Source organism: Poecilia reticulata, linkage group LG9, assembly GCF_000633615.1.
Source record: "Poecilia reticulata strain Guanapo linkage group LG9, Guppy_female_1.0+MT, whole genome shotgun sequence".
Classification (NCBI taxonomy): domain Eukaryota; kingdom Metazoa; phylum Chordata; class Actinopteri; order Cyprinodontiformes; family Poeciliidae; genus Poecilia; species Poecilia reticulata.
The window spans coordinates 16,348,364-16,373,575 of record NC_024339.1 but is presented as its reverse complement, the minus strand read 5'-3'; the positions used below and the strand labels follow the sequence as shown (position 1 = coordinate 16,373,575).

At 40.6% G+C, this 25,212-nt stretch overlaps 1 protein-coding gene across 4 annotated transcripts in view; it reads left to right on the top strand.

Moving 5' to 3' along the window:
- Positions 1-25,212, top strand: part of sema6a (sema domain, transmembrane domain (TM), and cytoplasmic domain, (semaphorin) 6A) — a 138,519-nt gene that overhangs the window by 55,124 nt on the left and 58,183 nt on the right. For all 4 annotated transcript variants that reach the window (XM_008418242.2, XM_008418244.2, XM_008418245.2 and 1 more), the window contains exons 2-6: positions 4,558-4,723; positions 6,505-6,622; positions 20,776-20,836; positions 22,871-22,933; positions 23,408-23,509. In XM_008418242.2, coding sequence (XP_008416464.1) covers positions 4,624-4,723; positions 6,505-6,622; positions 20,776-20,836; positions 22,871-22,933; positions 23,408-23,509 — 444 coding nt within the window. In that variant the 5' untranslated portion in view covers positions 4,558-4,623. The remainder of the gene's footprint in view (positions 1-4,557; positions 4,724-6,504; positions 6,623-20,775; positions 20,837-22,870; positions 22,934-23,407; positions 23,510-25,212) is intronic.

The following is a 25,212-nucleotide window of genomic DNA, read 5'->3' as shown; positions in this document are numbered from 1 at the left end:
TCAGATGTAATCAAAAAGCCATCTCTCACTCCGTTGCACACTATGTCTGGGCACCATGGGGGCTTTGAGAGATGAACAGCTGGGACCCTCTGAAGATTAGCTAATTGTGCATGTGTCTACGAAATGCCGTGTTGTTCTAGAGAGCCGGGCTTTACGTTCATCTGTTTTGTGCTCTCATCGAAGCTGTCAGAGAGAAGAAATGTTGGCCAACATTTCCTTCCTCGTCCTCACCTGAAGCCCACTGTGACCGACCTTGTCATTAAAATAAATGTGTTATCACGAGCGTGCACCCATAGCTAACGTGTTGATGCAAGAGAGGGAACAACATCATTAAGCTGGCTAATGTGTTTATTGTTAAAGCTAATGCAGCTCAGCCTGGTGGCCCCCATGGGCGTCTCTCCGCCCTTGATTGGTTGTCTGCTTTGACTTGCACGGATGTTGTTTATAGTCATGAATCCTATGCGTATTTTTCTGCTCGGAGCTGTGTGTGTTACAAGATGTTTGAGTGTGTGTTTCAGGGAGGGAATAGTGGGGTCTTTGTGTTTTTATTACCTACATGTGCCTTCTTCAAGGTTTAAGTCCTCCACCTTTTTCCCTTTCGTGCTTTAAGTCTCCCTAAAAAGTTATGGAATCACTACAGAATACAATCTGTACTATACCAAAACCTTAAATGTTACTTTCCACAACTTGCCAGGTTCTTGCTGGAACTTACAGTGTGTATTTGTGGAAAATGTTATCAAACTTGCCGGATACTTTCGCAGAACTAAAATTCTGGAACTTGCTCGCTTTTCTCTAGGACTTTGTTGAAACTTTGTAGTACTGGTGACTGCTGTTGATTTCACTTTTATTCATTCGGTACTTTCTGGAGCTTTTATGACACTTAGGCTGCATTCACACTGCAGCCTAACGTGAGATCAGATTTTTTTTGCCTTGATGTGACCTGTATCTGATCTTTTCACGACAGTCTGAACAACACAGATTGGATTTTAAAATTGGACCTAAATTTGATTTGTATCTGATATTTCAAATGTGACTTGTCGCTGTACTGCCAGGTCGAATTCATCTGGCCTGTACGTCATTGATACTCGTCTAAAGTCACTATTCTACATCCTGATATGTGGAAATGGGGAGAAATGTAAAGCGCTGCTGTTATTGAACATTCCATTGGACATGCTTTCTATTGATATTGATTGTCTATTGCGATATATACATATTGTTATTGATTCATTGCCCAGCTCAAAGTTATTTGTCAACAACAGAAGAACAGCATTCTAAAACTTTAACCCTCTTTAGATCTTCTCCTTTGGCTTTCTTCAGTGAAAGCTCTAAAAGAGTTGAAATCGTCACTGTTCCACCTCCACTGTGTTATTTTGGTAGCAGGTAATTTATTGCAGAAGTGTGGGCGTGCCTTTGATCCTTGATTCCCAAACCCGTATGTTCTCAGTCTGCATGTGTGTCTAAACACTGCCACAGATAAGCGGCAGTTTAGATCAGAGCTCTACACACTCAGTCACACTTAACACACAAGGAAGCAATTGGCTCCTCCACGCAAAGAGCGTAATTCGGTAAAGACAGGCTGTTTCTCGCCTCGTCCCTTTTACTCCTGTGTTGCAGCCGGTAATGAAAGGGCCGCTGGAAGGTTTAGAGGTTTCACTTAAGACTTTTTGTGCTCAATTTATTTTGTGTATCACGGGAGGCAGCGGAAGAGGGGTTTTAGCATCCAATTAAAACCTGCTGATATGGACGGAGGAGCTTCTCCGCCTCCAGCCACAGCTGATCACCAGTGAGATGTCTGGAAAGCTCATCTGAAATTTCCCCCACAAACAACAAAAACAACATTGTCTGCGTTTGTGCGAAGGATGCAGTTAGGATTCGGACATAATAAGGCAGAGTTTCAGAATCGCCCCTCGTTCATCTGAGCCGTGTCTTGTTTTGTTGGTTGGTGCAACCTCCATCCATCACTGACTACTTTCTCTCCCTAAGGGCTACTTCCTCGTTCTTATGCTACTTCCTGCTCATCAATCAGTCAATTACTGGAAGAGTTCTGGGTCAAGATTCGAAAACGATTCACATCTTAGCCCCCCAGTGAGGTTTGCTCTACTGTATGGGCAAAAAAAGAAAAAAAAAATCCACTTTCAATTTGGACAAAATAAAAGACATTAAACATTCATTCTGAATTCAGCATAAATAACCCAACACAATCCAAAGAAAACCTGTTGTTATCTCTCAGGAGTTGAGAGAAACCAATTCCTGGAAATATCTGAATGCATTTCACTGGGATATGATGTTGGACTGAAGCAACATCTATTTTTTTAAATAGCTCTGCCTTATTAAAATGTAAAAAAAAAAAAAAAGGAAATATAATGTCACTACGCAAGGATAAGATGGCAGACTAACAAGTGAGAAATGATGGAGGGGAAGGGAGAGGCTTTTGAGATCAAGGTCGTATCCAGGCTTTAGTATTGGTATTCTCCTCAGTGTTAAAATGAATCTACCACTGAATAGTGTTTTCATTCCTCTCCTGAATGAGATTCACAGGAGCATGGAGAGAGAAAGAGAGATTGGGGGGAGAGAGGCAGAGGGACATGACAGAGAAAAAGAGAAAGTAACCCCTCCTCCTCCTCCTCCTCCTCCTCTTCTTCCATCTTCTTCTTCTCTCCTGGTCGCTCCCCCTCTAAGATGTACAATAGCGAATGAAAATACAGCGTGGGATAAACAACTTTTATCAGGCTGAGGCAAATGAAATCGACTATTTTATTCAATTCCTCATCCCTGAAGCATCCCATGCTCTTTCTGCACAGCTACGTCTCATCCTCACAGCTTCAGCAGAGAAGAAAAAAGAGAAGAGAAGAGAAAAGAAAAAAAACTGAAGGTGCTTCATGCAAATTAAACGCTTTATTCCTGATTAGATTACAGATGCAATAATTGTCTCGGATGATTTATGGGTGTAATTGTGTGCACACAAACTGCAGCAAGCTAATCCCAGATGCCTCCATTTGAGCTATGAGAACGTTGCATTAGCTCAGCGTTCACTTTGAGGAAAAAAAAACAAAAACGCTTGCTTTCACGTGACTGTTACTGTAAGAAAACAGGACGATTTCTTTAAAGGTTGACATGATGGAATAGGTGGGATGGTTTGGGATGCAGACCGTGGAGAAGGCTGGACCCCCTCCTACATGATAGAAAAGGACAGATGCAGGTGAAGGAATAATAGGAGGAGTAAAGGTATCCAATGATGTGCTGATCGTGTGACTCGGGGTGGTTTTGTTGTGATCTTTCTTCTGATTTATACAAAGTTATAAAAAAAATTACTTTGTATTTCTGTCAAACGATTAAAAAATTTCTTCTGATTAATCACTCCAGCACTGTGAATAACCATGATTAATCACTGTGCCTAACTTTGTAAGCTTGAAATGTAAAAATGCACATTTTCAAAAAATGTTGAAGAAAACGCTGTATTGTTTCCAACCTAGCCTCTCAGTATTTACAGGTTTTCATATTCAGGGAGGTTTAAAATAAGTGATTTTGTTTCAAACTTAATGTTAAATATAAACTTATCCAAATGTACATTTAAGAATTTGTAGGCACTAGTTGCCTTTATTTGACAGTAATTTGACAGGAAGGGAGCAGAGAGAATGAAGGAAAGACATGTGGCAAAGGAAGTGAGGATGGGATTCGAACTCGGGATGGCTCCATCACCCAGTGTAGCCCCAGTAAACAGCACACTTGCTCTAACTGCGGTGTTTTTTAAGCACAATTTTCCGCCAAGCACACCACTGACTCTCCTTGCTTATCTTTTCACTCTTGTTTGCGATTCTGCATTGTTAAACACAGTCTTAAGCGCTGTTTGTTTTGAACTACGTAACCCTGCGGAGGAGATAGGCTTTTTGGTCAAAATAGGTACTGTGATTAATCTGTTCTATGTAATATTAATGCGTTCTACTTTTTAGACTAATCACATGCATTAATGCCCACAGTCCTAGTATTTATCAAGATAAAAACCAAAATGTTTCATATAAAGCGGACTGTTATCCATACTCTGATTCAGCAGGTGGTGTATCATGTAAGAGTCAGTGTACAGGATTGTTTGACCCTTGTAAGAGAGTGCAAAGTATGAAATAAAGGACCTGCCATGCTGCCCTGCCCCATCTCCACGCATGGCCGACGCTCTGCAGCAGGTTAATCTCAACAAGAGCACTCCTGCTTCACTAAGACCCTGTCATACTCCTGCAGGGAGAGCTCTGCTCTGCCTGACATCGATCTATGACGCATATTACCTCCCTAATCCAATTAATTTGGTTTTGCTTGCATAGTGGCTTACTTGAGTCATCGAAAATGCTTATAAATATAACACGGACTGACTGAAAGGAGCTGGGTCAAACTGCTCAAACAGCTAATTTAGGAGGGATGTGAAGTGGCCTCTGACCTAAAATGCAGGAATCAAACAAGGGGGATATCGATTCTGCGGCCAGGTGAAAGAACTGTTCCATAAACTTTGTTGTTATTTCCTCTGGGAATCTCATCCTCGCCTTTCTGCCTGTGTCTCCTCATGTGCAGGCGAAACCACATCTTTAGCAGAGGACCAGCAGCAGCAGCAGCGGCGGCGGCGGCGTTGGAGTGACCATGAGGTCAGAGGCCTTAGTACTCTACTTCACGCTACTGCAAATAGCCGGGGCGGGTTTCCCTGAGGACAGTGAGCCTATTAGCATCTCACATGGCAACTGTAAGTGTTTTTTTCCTTGCTTCTCTTTCTTTTCTCTGGGTTATTATCTCTTCTCTTGTGCACAATCCATCCTCTCATTAGAAGTAGTCTCTCTGCTTTCTCTCTTTTCCCTCTTTGTCTTGTACTTCAGAACTCTCCATTCTCAGTATGTGTCTCATTTGTTCAATCTTTTTACTCTTCCAACACCCTCTCAACTAGTGCTTCCTCTGCAGCACTTACCTTCCCCACAAAAATGAACTCCTTCTGCAGGCCTGGAGTGCAAATTGGCACCAAAGGATGGGCCCTATACATGGACTAAAATAAAAGACTTAAGGCAGCATTTGAAACTGAGCCCACCTCACATGATTGGATAATCCGCTGTCAGGGTGCTTGTGCTGCTCTGATAGAGCACGCTCTGGAAAGCTGTAGAGATATGGTCATTGTTTTCTCTGTTTCTCCCAGTGTTTCTGCCTGCATCGTGTCCTGTCCTCCTTACTGTGGGCGTAATGCTCTGTGTCCTGGCAGAGAAAACCAGAACTCAAGCCAGACAGCCTCACGCGGACCTGTGTTTCCTCAAACCAAGCGCTGTCGTCCAAAACCACCAATAACAGAGTGAACGCATGGAGCGAAGCGGCATATTTAGTCAAATGAAAAAAATCAGAACACCTCTTTATGTATTAACTTGGGATCTATAAAGCAAAAACCATAAAGGTACCTTAGTCATTATGCAACATATGAGCAAAAATTTCAGTTTTCCAGCTCATGAAAAAGTCAGGACGCCTTAATAATTCCTCTTCAGTTGAAACAAACTCATTGAGATCCTTTTTGTAGCCATGTAGCAGCCGGTGACAATGATCTGAGGAAAGTTTCTCTCACTCTCACCGTCAGCAGTGAGATGTCTGAGGTGTTCTAACATGTTTGGTCTGTTTAGATTCAGATCAAGATCTGGGCAGCCAGTCCTCAGTGCATTTACTGGTATGTTTCACATCATTGTCATGTTGCACTTGGATTTCCTTTCATTTTTTTTGTATTTTCCCAAAGCTCCCTCTGAGACGTTGTAAAATTAATAGTGGACTCTGTGACGATGAGCTGACCAGGTTCTGCATCTCTGTGACATTTCCCCTCTATGCTTCACAGTCGTTATGTGGGTCTGTTCCTTGAATGCCGTATTTGGTCTTTGTCAAACATGTCTTTAGCTTTCACATCAAATAAGTTATATTTTACCCTGACCTGCTTAAAAACACGATTAAAGTGGTCTTGGCCTTGATCTATGTTGCAAACTTTTGTCTAACCTTCTCGCTTTTCTAGATCACTCTCACTTCAACAGTCAGGAGCACCCCACCAGGCAAACCTCCTTCAAAATGCTGAAGGACATGTGTTATTATCAGATGCACCTGAAATGATACACGTTTGTGTAATATTAACCATTTAAAGTGGAAATACGTGTGGGGGTTGTCCTAATTATTCCACAACCGAAACAGCATCTTTTATCATATTTTACAGAAAATCTTAAAACGTATTGTCTTCTGCTTTTACTGCGCATTTCAGTTACTGGAATTATTCTGTATTTTTAAAATTATGTTAAGTAAAAAAAACAAGAAAAACATTAATAGTTCTGCCATAACAAAGTTATCGCACAGGAAGTCGAGCCCAGAAGGTCGAGCACAGAAGGTCTAGCACAGAAGGTCGACTTCATTCCCTCGCCAAACAAAGACACTTTGGAGGCCCAGAAACTCATAATATCTGATTACTTTTTTTTAAATTGAGGGAATATTTTATTTTCGTTTTTTACCTTTTGACAGACACAAAACAGTATCCTGCATTCGTGGGCCACAAACCTGGGAGGAACAACACGCAGCGGCACAAACTGGACATCCAGCTCATCCTGATCATGAACAGGACGTTATACATCGCTGCCAGGTATGTCGTAATCTCTGTTCAGTCTGTTAGACTGGTTTGTAATTGTTTATCATTTCGTTCATACAGCATTCATCCATCCTCTCAATGGGACAGACATTGTAAGCTTTTTAAGGTGGATTTGTTCAGTGTTTCCTCAGACTTTACCACACATGCTGCCTCAAAATTTACATCAGAGCAAAGCATATTCCACAGCAGTGAGCAAATAATAATAATTTCACATAATTTCATGTTAAGCTATGCAGACTTCACGTCTCTATTATTAAAAATTCAGTTTCCTTGCTATGCCAAACGCATGTAGTGACCAGTGTACCAGGGGAATTGGACCTATAATCTGCTTAGTTCAGTTAATAATTTTTTTAACCAATCAATCTTAAGACTCACCTCTTAGGCATATACAATTAGGTACCATTAATTTATTGCGTTATCTTACTGATGCTACTCAATTTTATTCAGTTTTGTTATTGTGTTTTTGTTCTTTTTGCTCTTTTGGGTTCAGGGTTTTGGCAAGTGTTTCCTGTTATTACAAGTGTTTTTCAAAGAAAGTTGCTTTGGTCGGCTTGGTACCATGTAAGCTGTAGTATAAATGTAGGAAAACATTTTCAATGCTTGTAAAGATAAACATCTTGAGAGCAGGAAGTACAATTAGTCCAGAGAAAATGTTTGAAAGTCTTTCTAAAATAGAAAGAGCTACTGATCAGAATAAAAGGTTACATGCATTAAAAACTACTTCCTCTCTTACAGAACCTGGAGCGTTCTTTCTTCCTTCGTTTATTTGGTTTGGTTCAAATAAAAAAAAATAATCAGCATTGGCATTTCTGTCTTGAGAGAAAATTGCATGTTGATTTTTGGCCAGGTGCATCTCTAGTCGTATCAAACTAAGTCTAAAATCGCTTTTCAATTTCATGCTAATGTGGCTTTTTGTGTAAATCTGCTGATAATGTAGTGAGGAAAATGCTCAGACTTGGTTGTGAGGACTGCTGCTCTCATTGCTTTGTCGTTGTTTTCAATTTTAAGCTTGTTCTCAGCTCATTTTACCTCTTACAAGGTCCCATTGGACTCATGTCGCACTTTTAAAAACATCCACTCATAATCACGAAGCAGAAAATTACAGACGAGTGATATCATTGAAAGATGGAGTTGTTGTTTTTTCCCCCCCTTTCTGAACGACTGCAACAGCATTTAGATTGAAACTGACAGTTATGAGAATATAATCAACATTTTGTTTTTCCACTGTCTGTTGCGGAAACCTAACAAATCGATTTCAAGTCTCTCAAGCTTGGTTTACATTTTGTTTTCTTGTCTGTCACCTACATTTATTTGCTTTTGTGAAACTGTTTCCATCTGTCAGTCTGTCTTTTCACAAAATAGAGCTCAAGCTACACCACGTGGAGTCGTGGAGAAAATCCATTTTTCTTTTATTTTTCATCTAGTTTCGGGTATTTTTTTTATGTTCATGCAGCTTCCTCTTTCCGCAAAGTGAGCAAGCCAAAAAAGGGATTATATCCGTATTCAGCTGGCAGGTTAACCTTATGCTGAGGTCTGAAAGTGCAGAATAATATTGAAAAACTGCAGCAATGCAAGAAAAATGGATCATTGTGAAGTTTTTCTCCTTTTTGTGCCGATTATGGCTAATTGAGTGGCAGGCTTGATTGGAGGCTGTTGAAAAAGACACAATGGGGGTCTTTCTTTATTTTTCTCCCAAGCATGTCAAATTAAGCTGCGGAGGGAGTCTGCTGCCTTAAGTGGCAGAGCTTTTTAAGATATCGGCGGTCATTAAGAGGAGGTGTGTGGAAAGTGAGAGGAAGCAGAGCGAAAGAAAGGCAGGGAGGCTGTCGCCCACCTGCTCCACATGGGGTAGCACAGGTCTTAAGGGTCGAGGAGGGAAACGAGACACAGAGGCTTTATTGGAGGAGTGTGTGTGTGTGTGTGTTTGTGTGCTGACCAGTTGTCCCGTGGATTTAAAAGTTATTTCTTCGCCAGCATGTGTGGACGGGTTGGGGAACATGAGCCCTTGTGGGCGTTGGAGCCCCAAGATCCTGTCTGCACATGTGTTCTTTTTCCTGAAGGCGCGTCAGTCCCCGTCACGTCTGCCCGCTCAAAGCAGGCAGGAATTTTCACACATGGTCGCGGCATGCGACCCCTGAACGAGCGGGGTGGCTGCTTCAGATTAGACCCGAGTCGGATGACTGCCATTGATCCCGACTCAAGACAGAGAGGAAACTTAGCGTCGATTACATGGGCACCCGAGTGACAGCTGTGGGCAGGAACAGCCATCGGCTCTAACGGGATATCGATAAAGACATGTAGGAGTTAAGCAACAGCGTTAAGGCAAACAGCGGAGACAATTACCAGCTCAGGGATCAATCTGAAAGCGAGCCAACATTCAGCACAGGCAGGATGCAAATCGAGACAAAAAAAAAAAAAAAATCTGAGCAACTGCATCAATAGTTGCTTTTATGAAGGTTGTCCAGTTAAATGGCCTGTTTATTCTGGGGCCAGCGCCACACTGCTCTGCCATCATGCCTCTAGACCAGCTTCGCCTCAGTTCTTGGTGCGCAGCAGCTTGCAGATGGCCTCTGTGAACGCCGTCCAAAGCCCAGCACTGTTTCGGCCTGTTTTTGAATGACTGCTCAGCGTATGAAATCCCTTTGGCTCCTGATTCCACGTTGGCAAAGTGAACGAAAAAGAAAAATATCACAAGATTTTTAAGCTGTGCCATGCATACAAACATAGAAACTGATGAAATTGTAAACAGACAAAAGTGGCTTAATCCGCAGAGAGAATGAGTCAAGTCTTTGGCAGCAGCCGAGCTCAGCAACAGATGAAGTGATTGATAATTTGTCCTCAGCTCTCTGGCGTGAATGGAGACATTTTTCAGTGAAAACACTCAGTCCTGTTTCTGTACGTAAAGAAGACAACATCTTCCGATTTTCAGGCTTGTAAAATACAATCAGCCTTCTGAAACTCATATGTACTCAGTGTTCATTATGAATTCAGCTCATGGCAAGTTTAGATTTTTTAATATTCTGAATCTCATTCTGAGGCTCAGTTTCCATCAAGTGGTTAATCCAGAGAGGCAGGACAGCTGACAAAATACAGTCATTTCATCAACAACTCTGTTTGTTCAGCTTCAGTAAGACAGGTAGAGGACTGAATATGATGTTTTCCTTCTTGGTACCTCACATACCTGCTCTTATCACAAGAGACGACACAAATTTTATTTTAACCACCTTCATAAATGATAAAAATAGGAAAAAGAAATAGCTATATTATCCAAGACCTTTAATGTAGAGAAGCTGTTCTTCAAGTCCTTTTTGTTGTCAGAATTATCAATGGAGTTTTGCAACATAAATCTAAAATTTATCACAATAAAACATGGCAGTGCCACTAACAGTTAAAAGTTTTGAGCAAACATTTTATTTTCTGCTCTCCGAAAAGAGAAACTCAATATTGCGCTTCCTAATTTTTTGAAGAAGCCTAGAAATCATTTTAATTGCAAATTAGAAAATGAGGCATATAAATTTCAGCTATCATCACAATTATCAGTATGCAAAGAATCACTTGAACATTTATTTGAGCCCTTGGATTCACACTGCATGCAAACAACCTATATGGCCAGCCGACGGGACTTTTACTGCCCTTGATGTAGATTTAAGTGACCTTAATACTAAAGCTTAGAGAAAGCAGCGAGGAAATTGCTGTAATGGAAAAAAAAAAGGGATGAAAATGTGGTTTAATCTCCCCATTGAATTATTTAATAACATCACAGTTGCATGATTTCCTACTAGCTTGCAGTACAACAAGCGTATAATGGCCAATTCTACAGTACAGAGAGTCGGGTTTTTGTAAATCTGATGTCTAGAAATAGTCCTCAACTAGATATCACAAACATACCTATCATACCTATCTGGCTTGTGTCGTCTCAACCCAGAGGATTTGCAAACATGGATAACGTGGTAAAAGATTTTAGAGATGTAGCCTTACAACAGATTATTATCTACACACTAAAAGACCCTAGCAAAACCCAAAATGTATTTTCCCACATTAAAAAAAGTTTTTGCATAGTTTGTGTAATTTCTTGTTACTTTTTGGTTGTATCCTTGCCAAATGTAAATACTTAAATGTTAAAGTGCTCAGCATATGAAATCCTTTTGATAAAGTCCCAATAGGCCTTGGATGAATATTGKTTCATTAAAATGCAGAACAACAAATAAAATCACATTTTCCTGCACAATATTTTGCAGAACTGCAGAAGTCAAAATGATGTCATCATTTCGTAAATCAGATGCTGCATAAAAGTTGCTTCTTAGGTTTTTTTGCAAAAGCCACATCTTCTACAGAAAGACACAGCCGTGACATTTTATGGGCTAAAGCAGCGTTCTGTGCTGCTGTTTAATTCTGTTTTTCCTGCATGGATCAGCTAAATAACGTTTATGTTAAACTCAGACATTATGAATATTTAATTGCAGGTGAGGAGCATAAAACTCTCATATGTGATCTTGGTGTTTCTCATTTATCTTCCAGCGTGTGTATTTTAGTAGCAGAGTCATGTTTAATCAAAGCAATAAACTGTACACTGAGAGAGGAGCACTGTATGATTTCTATCCCAGAGGTCCATATTTCAAGAGAAGGGTTACACTATGTGCTGCATTCAGAGGGAATTCATCAGAGTTCAGAGGGATATTTATGATTTTACTTCTGCCAGAAAATATCTATGCATGGGCCTGAACATGTGTGTACCTGCAAATACGGCAGTAATGTCAGTGACTGGCCTCTTGCTTGTAAAGCAATTTGATTAAAGCCAGTTCCAATTTAGTAGTCATAAAAACATGTTCAAACATCTCAGAAGTAAAATGTCCAATTTGCTGTTTAAATGAGGCCAGTTGAAACTCCTTGTGTTTTGTTGGCTTGTCTGTTCACAATGGCCAAACCCTATCATGCCGTAATTAACGCAAAGCTGTGCCTGAAATTATTTTTATTGTTGGTTTATTAAAAATAAATGTTGAATTGCACGAGACAAAATAACTGGCGGCTTGTTGGTAGCAAATTCTTTCAAACAAATTTAGATCGTTTGAAGATAAGTGTGCAGTAACCGTTTTGTAAATACGTGTCTACTGTTCTCTTTAAAATTTCCTGCACACAGAACAAAGGCTTTATTGTAATTTTCTGGTCTCCTTAAGCAGTTCAGACTTCTTAAGTTAACTGATGACTTAAGTTGATAGTTGGAGTAGTTTATGTGAACGTGCATGGCTTTCTCTAGTGGCTCTGCGAGGTAGCGGTGACTTATTCAGGGCTTGTTTAGCTATTTAGCTATTTATTAGATTATTAAATGTGTTTAGAAGAAAAGTGTGAATGAGTTTTCAATGATCCCCACTTCTAGGTAGTGCAGCAGATTTTATGTTAGTAAAACATTATAGCTAGCTCACATGATGGGACAAAACACAATACTGGGTTTAAAAGAGCAATACAAGAGAGTCTGGGAAAAAACCGAACTAAGACATTCTTAAAGCAACTGTAGTTTGCCTGCAGTTTGAATAGTCCATGCAAGCAAAACAAATGTATTATAAATCTGAAACTGTGTCCAGTTCAGGTTTAATCAGCATCATGAGGGTATGTGTGAATGTGTTACTGTATACGCTGCCTTGCATTCATGTCCTCGGCCCCTCCGCATGCAGAGCATAGTCGCCATTCTTGGGCTGCAGGCAGGCTTCGCCATGGCAACACCAGCCACACTGTGTTTACACCCCTCTATGGGGCTGGGAAGCATGGGAATCAGAGCAAGAATGCGTGTGTGAGATCCGTGTGAGACCGAGAGCAAAAGGACTAAATTTTGTGGTTGCCATTTGCAGTCACACAGAGACAGACAGCTTCACTCAAAAATCCAGATTGCTTTCTCTCAGTTCAGTCCACTAAAACAGTTGTACCTCTGTGGATGGCGCTCCTCCCTGTTGGGTCTCTTTGGGTCTTGCAGTGGAGGCCACTGGAGTCTCCATTATTGTAGCTCCACCAAATCCTTTTTAAGCCCACTAATGACTGGGATTACATGCTTGCCTCCTCTCTCTCCCTCTCTCTCCTCGCAGAACCAACGACATCCAGCCATGTCCACACTCTGAAACAAAAAGATTGCAGATCCAGAAGTTATAATCACCTAAATCATCTTTGATTCAAAGGATAACGCTGTAGGAATGCCATCAACCTGCTTTATCGTTTGTGACTAGTTCAGGGGAATTATGTTCTAGGATAACAGATCATTCCTTTTTATTCATCAGAAGGCTGAAATGTAGTAGTAAGTTTTTTTTTCACAGATTTAGCCTTATCCATCAAATGAGACCATACTAATGGGCTTCCAGAAACCCCCCCAAAGGTGGTAGTAACAAAATGGACTTATTAGTGGACTTAATGGACTTTCAATGCAATGTTTAGAGCAACGTTGCATAAAAAGTGTCATTATTTACTGAATGACACTTCATGACAACAGTCAAACATTCATGAAGACTCCTTCATGTTCATGACAGGTGTTATGTCAGTCTTATGCACCCCGCCAAACAAAGTGTTACCGAATGTTTGCCATCATCAACACTCAAAGTAGACGACTACTGGTCTGTAGGAAAACTGCTTTGGAATTGGTTTTGCAACTTAATGTTGGGTACTTTCTAAAATAATGACTTAAGTCACTCTTGGCCAAAATGACACGGGCCATTATTTTAGGAAGGTGATGATGTGGAAATGAAGTGTTTTCAGCCTTGGATTTTATTCACCATTTACCTCTCAGGGTGTATGATTCATTAAAACACAAGCAAACTGATTCAAGACACCAATTTGGTAGCTTTGAAATGTGATTTTTTTGTTGTTGTTGTTGCAACTTTAGCAGTAAATTGCGTTTTTACAGCCACTAATAAAAGCAAATGTGGTGAGAATTTCGAAACTCATGACAAGAACTTTAACCTTCAAAATGAACAACCTGCCTCAGCTTGGGGGTGGGTGAACCCTGGCTTGTTGCATTTCATGGTGCCACATCAGCGAGGGCCCCTCGATGCCCTCGGCTCATTTAGAACCTCAACAACTCCCTTCACATCCCAAAGGTGCCTGCCGGTTCCCTCCAGTCCACTTTGTCAAGAGGATTTGAACCAAAGAAAGCCAAAACAATGTACAATGGGCCCCTCCATCTACCACCCATGATCCAGTTATGAAGAGAAAGGAATATGGGGGATGAGGGTGGGAGGCAGAGAGGAGGCTGGATGTGCAGGCATTTAGTTTGTGGAGAGTGGGGTGGTGGCTTAAGGTGCAGGGATGCATGCTAATCACATTCTCGTCTTTTCTGCTGCCTGAGAGTGAGATGGATTGACAAAGACCCAGCAGACGGACCGAGCTGGCCTACAGTCGCCCCAAGAAGAAATTCGCTGTTATGAAAACGACATTCTTCCTCACAAAGAGGCTGTGTTCTCATGGCTGCATGTTCGACGAAGACCCTCTCTGTCATTGCGCCGTACTCAGTCTCACACTCTTGCCCACGCTCAGTTGTTCTTCTGTCTTGACTTGATCACTGAGCTCCTTTCTCTTCCTGCGTACTCATTCTTTCACAATGGCTTCGTATCTGCGCCCAGCAGAATATTTGCATACCTTCCATACAGCTCACACATATTTGTCACTGAATTTTGGGAAATGGAAAGCCCACACATTGACACCCAATGTTCTCTTCTCATCTGGTGTCAAAGCCTGTGGGTGTTTCATTATTTACTTCATTCATCTTTAGAGCTTCATCTTTGGCACTGCAGACTCTAAATCTTTATGTTTTGTGTAACAGCATTGTGCCAGTGAATTAGTTGGACATAAAATTAAGAAAAATGCCTCAGCAGCCAAATTCATAGACTTACGCTATCTACCAGTCAACTCGCTTTATAAGTGAAACGTGGATTTCAAAATGCGAGATCCACTTGGACATGATAGTAGAAAAGAAGAGATGTAACAAGATAAAGTAAAAATATTTATCACACAGTAAGCATAATAATTGACCTATATTGTTGTGTTTTATTGAGGAAAGAAATTCTGTTGTGTCTGTTTTCAGTTGATAAATTATGTCTCAGTCGTTCAAACCATGGACATTTTGTGATTATTTTTTTAAAATTATGACAATCTAGCCTATACCTTTTTGGGTCAGAATTTGATTAAGGAACAACAAGAATTACCACTGTTTTGTAAGCGAGAGAAATATGTATCTTCTATACAGTCTCAAGAATATTTTTTAAGCATCTCATTAAAAGGATTTTAATTGATAGGAATGGTGTTATAGAAAATTGCTGCAGTTTTAGATAAACCTTGATATACCAGAAATGGACCAAAGATTAATTAGGATAGCAAATTGAGCCTTGTGTCTCTGTAAATGATTGGGCAAGTTACTAACTTTAATAAAAACTACTCTATAATTACTCCTTACTAAAATTTGCCAAGTTTTTAAGGCAAATTAGTTTCAGTGATGTTCTTGGATTACGCTTGGCTGTTAAAAAAAGTTGACAACCTTTTGCTTTTTGCACCTTTTGACCTTTCCTTAAGTGTTTTTTATACACTTGAAGTTACTCTGGTAAAGACCAGATCATTCAAAAGAGAAAACCCAATAATCATGGGTGTAATTACATTTTCTAGGTACTGTGAAGGCACCATGAATTTTAGCTGAATTGAATAAAGGGGATAAATATATTTCATTCAATTCATTTGAAAAGTAATTCATCAATCCCAATGGGAAATTAAATTTGGATGCTGAAACAATCAAATAATTTTATATAAACATGTTGCTGCAGTTTATTTGCCCCAGAAGTGTGAACATTACAATAAATTTGATTTCCAACTGAAGCGTTTTCCTGTTGCCAGTTGAAAAAAAACAATATGATTTAATGCACTGGATCTATTATAGCAACATTAGCTGATGAACTGAGGTACCAGATGACAGATCTGTTTATGAAAAAACATTATGCAGTTTTAAAGGAGTCATGACCCTCATCTCATGGTTATTTCATTTAATTTTTCCTATTTGGAACAGGGTAACTCTGATCAAGAGTAACCTTGACACTGCAAATGTGAACAAGTTTCTGCAACAGATATTTTCAAGCCCAGCAAAGCTTAAGTGCCTTAACTAAAACATGTTTAGGTTTTGTGTTGAAGTAGAGAAGGAGTGATGATTTTATTTCTTTTGTGTAAACTGCTGGGTGTCATTGTGTCTCATTTGGCTCCAGATCTTTAAATTCGCCAACTCCTAGAAACTGACTCAAACTAAACCATGTAAATAACTTTCACATTGTGCTTGGCAGCTATATTCTCGCAGTTCAAAGTCAGGGACACGGGAGAGAGAAATTCAAGATGACTGACGTAAATAGATTAAACTTAGGGTGAAACTTTTCCTGAACAAATTAAAGTGCAAATTAAAACAGGCCGCTAATAAAATGAGGTTATGAGACTAGCTTTTGCTTTAACTTGTGTTTTCATCTGCAGCAGTTTACGTGTAAGCTGTTCTCAGCAGGGAGGAGAGGCCTTGAAACACAGTCCATTTCACTCTACTTGTGAAGAATCACAACAGTTAAACACTTAAAGCCTCAAATAAAATTCACATCTAATCAAAGAAAGAACTCTGTGAAATTAACTCGGTTTAGTTGGACCATACAAACACGTTATTATAGAGTCAGCCCTCTGTTCTCAAAATCCCAGCTGACATTTTCTCACACAAACTGAAGAGTTTTTGATCGATTGCAGCCACTGTCTTTTGTTTAATTTATCTACCGTTTGAAAATAAACACTCTTTGTTAATTTTCCAGCCTTGATGTTCTCTGAGCCGAATGAATGTGAAATAGCTTCATAAGCCTAAACTCCTATTTCTAAGCATTTTTTCTAAACATCTTTGAGTAGATCCGGTGCTTATTCAGTTTTTGTGAAAACTTGATTTTCTCTATTTCAATCACATTGTATAAATTGCTTTCCTGGAGAGGAATTTGCTGGACAGAAAATTCACTTCTGAGCTCAAATAGGTCTGAGGTAAAAGCTAGCTTAGCTTAAACGTTAAGCTAGCGCCACTGTCAACGGTGATGTTGGTAAACCAGCCTCTTTCAGGTTAAACTAGACTCAATCCTTGATGAATATTTTACCCAACGTACCTTTATCTGAGGGGGATGGTTTGAGTCAGATGGTTCTAACTTAGACACAATAGGTGGTCCGACATGGTATTAGCCCACAAATGAAGAAAGGAGGCTAAAATTAGGATTTTGTAAAGGCTCTGACCTCAACCAACTTGAAAAATAGTAGGAAGTTGCTGAGTCAAGAAACCTACCAATTCTGCTAAGAAAAGAGGTCAAATATCCAGATTGAATTATTCTGTGAGATTGCTCAAGCCATTTGAGCAAATAGTGGGAATATTTGCTGGGATTCGACGTGTAATTTTAAACCTGTGCACCAGGTTCCTGATTTTCAGTGAAATTCATTCAGGTTGTTTGTTGAATAATCATTCAAATAAAAGACAACCTTCCCAGAATTGCCAATAACGTTCATTCACACGATGAGAGTAACGAAAACTCCACGTCTGGCTGCCTCTCTCTTGTTTCCACTAAGAGGATGTACGGTAAAATGTACAGATGTGACCCGCACCACGGGGTGAGGAGAGTTCAGGAGCAGTGTTGTAGAAGTTAAAAGGGCTCCGAAGGGAGTCTGTGCCGCCATGTTGGGGTACGACGAAAGGGAGAAGGGGGAAGGGGGACGTCTCTATGCACATGTGTGTGTTTATAGAGCCGGTGTTGACACAGACACAGCCGCTCCATTGTCCTCCTCAATCTCTGGTCAGGATGTTTGAGGGACGCCTTGCCGCTTGGCTCCCTCTAATCTCTGCTGGAACCAAAAACCCTGCAGCTGGAAGGCTTCGGCCCTTGAGGGACGCTGTCAGTGCCGACACAGTATGGCAGGGAAGGTTACTGCTGAGAAAATGTGGAGCAGTCAATTACAGATTACTCATGAGCTGTTTTAAAACTCCAGGCAGTGAAATAACCCAGGGGATTACAGTAAACCCACCAAGTAATCCTTTGATTTAATAGCTTTTGATTTAGTTTTGTCTTTTTGAACATCGAGTTTGGATTCTTAAAATAAATATATAAATGAAACTCAATGAATAACTTTTAGGAGACTTTCAAGCACTTAAACTGAAAACATTTAAAGTCTTCTTCCACAAGTACCAATGTGTTTTAAAAGACACTTTAGCTTTATTTTAATTTAGTACATCAAAGATTTAGCTGCTGTTATCAAATTCAGTACGACCCCAGTTATTAGATCATTGCTTGTGTTGATTTTCATGAACATGTTAAGTAATAAACAGGATACTGAGTAAAACTGTGCTGAAGTACTCCTACGAATATGTTTTGCGGGTGAATTATTTGATTATATTTATTTTTTCATAGCAGAAAGTCATATATCAGCTTTGGTGATCATAATCTGCTCAATCTTACATTAATTTTAGAGTTAAATATTGCAAAATTGCCCCAGAAAGAAGGAAGTGATCGCTCATTAATCTATTATTGATTATCTGAGACCTTGTCAGAGGAAACCCGTCTAGTGGGACATTCATCTCCCCAGCGCTATGTTCCAGTTCATTCTGGGAGACTTCAAAGTGTTACCACACCACAAGGGACATAAAGTCTATGAAGCAAGTGCTGGATGAGGCTTGGAGGTCTCCCTGCAGGGGGATAAACCCAGACAACCTCCAAATGAAGGAATCCAATCAGCATCATGATCAGATGCCTGAACTATCTGCCTCAGCAGAGTCCTCTCAGTACAGAGGAGCAGTAGCTCTTCTGTTAGCCCTTCGAAGGTGACGGGCCTCCACACCTTGACTCCCAAAGGAGGAAGCACATTTTATCCTCTTCTATCAAGGCTATTGTTCTTTTGGTTGTATTTCAAACCACAAGTGAGCTGCAAGAGCTTCACTTTTTGTTTGTGCTGTCTCACACCGTCAATATCAGCCTCTCCGATTGACTGCCAGTCATTAACCAAGGCAGAGACTAACGTCAAACTCATGAGGAAGCAGTTCTCTTGGAGGTCAGCTCTTCCAAACCTCAGACTTGGAGAAACAGATTCTCTTCCCAGCTGCTTCACACAAAGTTATGAACCTCTGTAATGATTGCTGTAGGTTAGGGCTAAGACTTAGCAATGGATTCCCCATCATTGGCAAAAATCAGACGCTGAGGTTTCCAAACTAGACACCCTCTTCTGTCCACAACTACGCCTTGAAATCCTATCTCTCGCCCTTGGCGCTTGCTTTGGTTATAAAAGAACCAAATAGCCATAAACGGAGCTCCAGCTCCTCATACTCCTTCAGATTTCCCTATAAATTGAGTTTATGGATCTGGTTTTCACCATTCTTCAGATCCAACACAAACAAAACGTTCCTCCAGTTGAGAGCCACAGCTTGGTTGAGTTGACTGTCATCCCAACCACTTCAAACTCAGTTGTGGATCTGTCCAGTGTGTACTTATGACGCCAACAAGCCTGCATAGACTGCAAAAAGCAAAGATGAGGCCTTGAGCCTTGCAAACCAGACACCTCCTCTCCAAGGCCACACATTGAGAGCCAGTTCATGGATCCACAAAAAGGATCGTTGACAAGAGGCCAATCGGATTCCAACTCGTATTGAAAACAATGTTTGTGCTGATAATAAAGAAATACCTTTTGATTTTGTTGTTCAAGGATCAAATAGCATCCCTGGCACACCGTTAACATGCAGATGTGTAAAGAAGCACAAAAAACCTGAACAGATCCACATCTTGGAACATGAGAGGGTAGAAGGCACTAACTTTTTCTGATGTTTAAGTTGTTATTCTTATTTATGTTTTGGCAAAAAAAAAAAGAAAATCCTCTGGGGGAATTTAAGATATCAAATATATTTGGTTCAATTTAATCTGCACCTTAACTGTACCTTCAAACTTTAGACATATTTGATTTTTGCTTTCCTAACGAGTTATCTCCCTGATAGAGCTGACGCTGACACAGTTTGAGGACACAGGACGTGACGGATATATGGCCTACACCCACAGCTCTGACATCTCTGTTTTCTCCTATAAAAAGCTGCTTTCTTAATTCCAGCCTCTCCCAAAGATTAATTATTCAAATGGAGCCTTGTGTGTCATAGTGAAGACTGGGTTTTGTCCGCAAGGACACAGAGAGTGCACCCCCCCTCCCCCCACCAAGAAGGCGATATAAGTAGATTCATTTCAAGGTGCCTGTTACTCCAAAGACTTTATTAGATTTAGTTAATGAGAGAGCGCGGGGCTGGCTGGCGGTCTGAGCGCAGGTTGGGGAGCTGGAGCGTAATTAAACCTCGAGTCTGACGATGCCACTGTTACACACTTTGATATAAAAAAGAATAACTCACTCAGCAACTAATCTCCACCAAAATTAAAACAGTTACATCATTCGTCACGCTTGTTTCTCCTTTCTTTTTTTTCCCTCAAAATGAGATGAATCCTTTTTTTCTTTGTTCTTGTTCTGTTCTCACCACCTCAGCACCTTCGACTCTCCTTCTCCAAGGGAGGCGTAGCCACACGTTGGTCTGTCTGAGAGCTGGTTAACCTTTCAGAGTTTTATGTCTTCCATATGCCCTGCTGGGGCTTTTATGGCTGGACTGCGTAACACAGGAGAGGCTTTTATGTTTCCAGGCTAGCACGCATACGTTTTCTCGTCCGAGCAATAATGAGTGTTAGTATAGATTTCCTGTGGCTCAAACAGCAGACTTAATTGACCTGAACAGCCCTGAGTGACTTGGCACCTCCCGTCTCAACCTTCCCTCCTCCATCGCCCCCCCATCAGGACCTTTCCTCTGCACAAAGAGGCTTTTGTCCCCAGGCCTGCGCTGCAGCGCTCTAAAGCTTTGTTGACTGTTTCTGTCTGACAGAGCAAATAGCTCTGGCCTCCTTTTGTTTATTGTAATTTTTTGAAGTTTAAACATAGTTTATACAAAGTCCCATTTTTTTTTACATTGTTTGCTGCCTGCGGGGGGGAAATGGAGAAAGAAGAAAGAACACAGGCTTATTATTTGTAGATTTTTCTGACTGTATGTTGCTGTCTGACCTCTTATCTTCTCATTTTTCTCCCTCTCTCTCCGTTTTTCTTCCTCCCTCCTCCTCTGGCAGGGATCACATATACACAGTGGACACCGAGACTGCCAACGGTGACGAGATCTTTTTCAGTAAGGTGAGTGAGACGTGGGACTCTCTGAGGATTGGTTGTTCTCGTCGTGCTGCGATTTGACAGCGTAACCCTAATAACCCTCCTCGCTCTGTGTGTCTGAGTGCGCACGTGGTTGTGTGCATGCTTCCGTCTATGTGCCCGTCAGCACTCTTACACACCTGCTCAGAGACGTGAGCTTGCCATGGTGACCCTGCAAAGACGATTATCCAATCAGTCGGTTAACAAACCGCCTGCGTCATGCGTTGCTCATCAGTGGGACGGTGGAAGTTTAATAGAGCTGTTGAAGATGCTAATAGATGCTAATTCTTGGCACGTTTCAAAGCTGAGTGAAAGTCTTGATTCTTCTTTTTTTATGCTTTTTCACAAAAAAAAAAATTCATGGATTTTTGCTATCCACATGGTAGCATGTGGATAGCACCCTTGGACATGTGAATCACTGTCCAAGGGTGATTCCTTGGACAGCAATGTCTCTCAACCAGTCTATGTTCAGTTTCCATGACAACCAAATAGTTCTGCATGGTGTTTAATAATTGTCTCTGCTTCTTACAGGTTAAACTCACATGCGCACTACAGCATCAAGATATATGTTTCAGAGTGAATGCATCATTTTGTAATCAAAATGTTTGCTATCAGAGACGTTTCTATGGAGACGATCAAAAACAAAAACACAGCCTCTTACTTCTGGGGCCATCAACAGCCATCTTTATATTTTGGCTCCAAGAGCCAGACTTTCTTTTAATATTTTGAAATGGTCTTTATCAGTATTTCTTCAGGATTCAAATGTCAAATTAACATTTTTTCTTGAGTCTTTTTGCACATTTTTACATTTTTTATTTTACAATTTGGTTGTTTACTTTCTTGTCAGCAGCATGTCCCAAAACAGTACTGAAAATAACAGACTTTTGTGGGCATACATCTGTTTTAGCTCCACCAAGTTGATTCCCGATGAGTAATTAGCTGAAAACTTTGCAGACAGTAGGTCCATTATCGTATGCTTTCAAAAACAGTGTTTCGGGCTGTTCAAGTGCTCGGGAAACTATCAGCAGTGCAATCTAAAGTGCAGAAGATGCTAACATAGTAAGGTACCGGGACTGGAATAAAAATCAGCAAAAAAAAAAAAACACCCTAACACTCAAAACTGTGGTAGCTTTTTTGAAGGCCTGCAAAGGTATTGCTTAAGAAAGTATCAAGAATTCAAGAAAGGCCGGTTTTAAACTTTTGCACAGTACTGTTGATGTTGACCAAAAGGGAACTTAAGTACAACCATTTAAAATATTTAAACAGTATCTGATATTTTCACCACATCTTTGCTGCAATGTCCATTCTCCTTTTTACCCGTTCCTCACTGGCATCCATTGGGCTCAACATAATAGATGCAAACAAAGCTCAAAACAAGGGCGTTCTCTTGTACACAACCACCCTCCGTCTCCTCCACTTCAATGTCAAAGCCCGGTGAGTGGGTCTTAATGAGAGCGGGCTGCAGATGAAAGGCTGGTGAGGAGAGGCGAAGACTGATTGATGACCGAGGGTCTTTAATCAGCGGCTGAGCTCCAAACATGCTTCACAACGGCGGCGGGGCACACGGTGGTCTGAACCCGTGGCTGAGCGTTGACCCTCAGGCCACACAACAAATGGTGCATGTGTGTTAGTGTTGGTGCATGATCGCACATGTGGCTTAGCATTGATTAATCAGCTTGTGGACTATAGGGTGGAATTTGTCCTTGGATAGAAGCGGCTCTGATCTGCGGCCTGCGTTGTGCTTCCACCTCCCTGGTAGAGAAATGAGGTTTTCAGAGCGGTAAACAGATCATCCGTCAGTGCTCAGAATAAAGTTGGTCTCAGAGCAGTTCCCTGATGTGGGGAATCAATGACGGGGAATCTCAGATGATGATTATTGATCCCTGTATGGATGAATATTGAACTGTCTGCTCTGGCTTTTTTTTCCCGCCTAAATGTTGAGTCTGTTTACTCTCAGAAACTCTCCTTCTCTCTGTGTCCTGTTTACATCGATTATTTCTCTTCTTTTTTTTTTCTCAGAAAATGACCTGGAAGTCCAGACAGGCAGACGTGGACACTTGCCGAATGAAAGGAAAGCATAAGGTAACACATTCATCACAATTTACGAATATGTCACGTTTTACACAAGTTCACATCAGATTTAATAGCCGAGTCTCTTTGTTTTGTTTTTCTTCACACACACACACAGACACACACGCAGACATTGACATAAGACCCTGAAGATGCATTCACTTGTTTTTTATGGTTTACATTATTTATAAAGTTCATCAGTGGGCATCTTCATATCTTTCAGTCGTGTAATCTTATGCAAAAAGATTTATTGTTTCATTAAAAACAAGGCCATTAAAGTCAGCTGAAAACATTGCGTCCCCTGATGAAAAGTTAGTGTTTGCTACACATGGATGATATGTACTTTACCAGAAAAGCAAAAAAAGGAAGAACAAGCTTATTGATCTGTGAGTCAAATGTTGCTATTAGTGTGAAAGTATAAAGACAGAAATGTCACCGCTCACTTTCTCTCTGTTGTTCTTTTATCCTGCTCTCTGCTCCCTGAAGGATGAATGTCACAATTTCATCAAAGTCCTCCTGCAGCAAAACGGTGACACCCTGTTTGTTTGTGGAACAAACGCCTTCAATCCGTCCTGTCGAACCTACAAGGTAGGGAAGCACGCGACTCTTCGTGTAGACACATTTGTTCTCAGATATACTGCACCCGCTGGGCCTCATTTATCAAAAGTGCATGCAGCAGAAAAACAGTTGCAGCGTAATTTTTAAACAAATGTTGAGATTTGTCACTTTGAATGTGAGCGAAGGGCACACCCAGATAAAACCCACTGCAGGTTGCAGTGGGTGAATCACTGCACCCTGTGGATTTATGTGTTTATGGGAAAATCTATGTTTTAGACTTCTGGATTTCAGGTGATTTGTTTATTGTGGTTTATATTTTTTATTGACTTTTTCTATCAAATTACTTTGAAGTTTAGAAAAGAAGAGTGTATGAGTGGTCCATCGGCTCTGCAAATTTGTGTCGGTGTTGTTGCCTAAATATTGTAGGACATTTAAGAATGAAATATTAAAACTTTTGTGAATAAAATTGGTTGTGTTTCGAATTGGACACATTTTTATAGCAGTGATTTGAGATCAGAATTTTCAGGAAGATGTACCTTAAACAACGTTACTCTATAAATCTGAACTGGCTGAGTAATTAATTGTTGACTGTTTGCACAAAACAGATAATGAACAATAAACAGGAGCTACTTCAAACATCTTCTGTCATTCTTGGGCACATGAGGCAAAGATTTACTTGAGCAAAGTGATCAGAGGCAATAAAATTGATTTAAGGTTTGAAAGTTAATGTGTGCCAAACTCTAGTAATGCATTCAAGGTGGAGAATTTGCTGCTTTAGACACATGAGCCTCACCAGAACTGTGTGGTTTGGACAGGATGCACATTTTCAAACATGGATGTCAGTGGAAAGCAACTACGAAGTGCACTAATGGGGAGACAACCTTGTGCAAATCTGCACAATATTGCACTGGATTGTTGGGTGTAAAACTGTTGTTCTGCAGGGTGATGAACTAATATTGACCTGGGTTGACGCTGCATAATATATGGAACAGCAATCTTCTTTGCATTATTTAGTGTCTGCAAACTGACAGTCACAAAGGACAGTTTGGATTACATATTTTGAAGGTTATTACAATTCAGGCCTAATGCATTCAAATCATGACAGTCCATCAAACATTTGGCCAGTTAGATGATGCATCACTTCCTTAAATGCCCAATTTTCATGTAGCTCTTACTGATATATTGAGGAAATCATGAGGATGAAAAAGAGGAAAATGTGACTTAACTGCCATCAGTATTGTCATCACAACATTGAAGAATAATATTTCAGTGTGATGTTTTACTAATATTGTGCTGCTCTAATCTGACGACTGTCAGGACTTCATCACGCAATTCCGGCTGATAGTTGACAACTTGTACAGCTTTGAAATGTCATTCGCAGTCAGTCGGATCCCTAAATATGTTTAAAAACCCCCCAAAAAACGTATATGTCTGATCACTGAACTCCTCACCATTCAAAACTTCTGAGCCTCCAAAGGGACACGCTAGTCTTCAAAGATGGGACAACATGATTTTTGGTATGGCTGCATAGATTAACTCAACTCATTTCGCAAGTTTATATAAAAACAAAAAGCCTGTGTAGGTTTTGAGTCCGCCTGTATGACGTTTTGTGTCATGGATTAAAGTAAATGACTCTCATCAGTCAGCAGGTCTTCTTCTGAAGTCTTTGTCTCCAGTTTGATGTGCTTGATTTAGAAGCACAGAAACCTATCAACCTGCATTCGGTCACACAC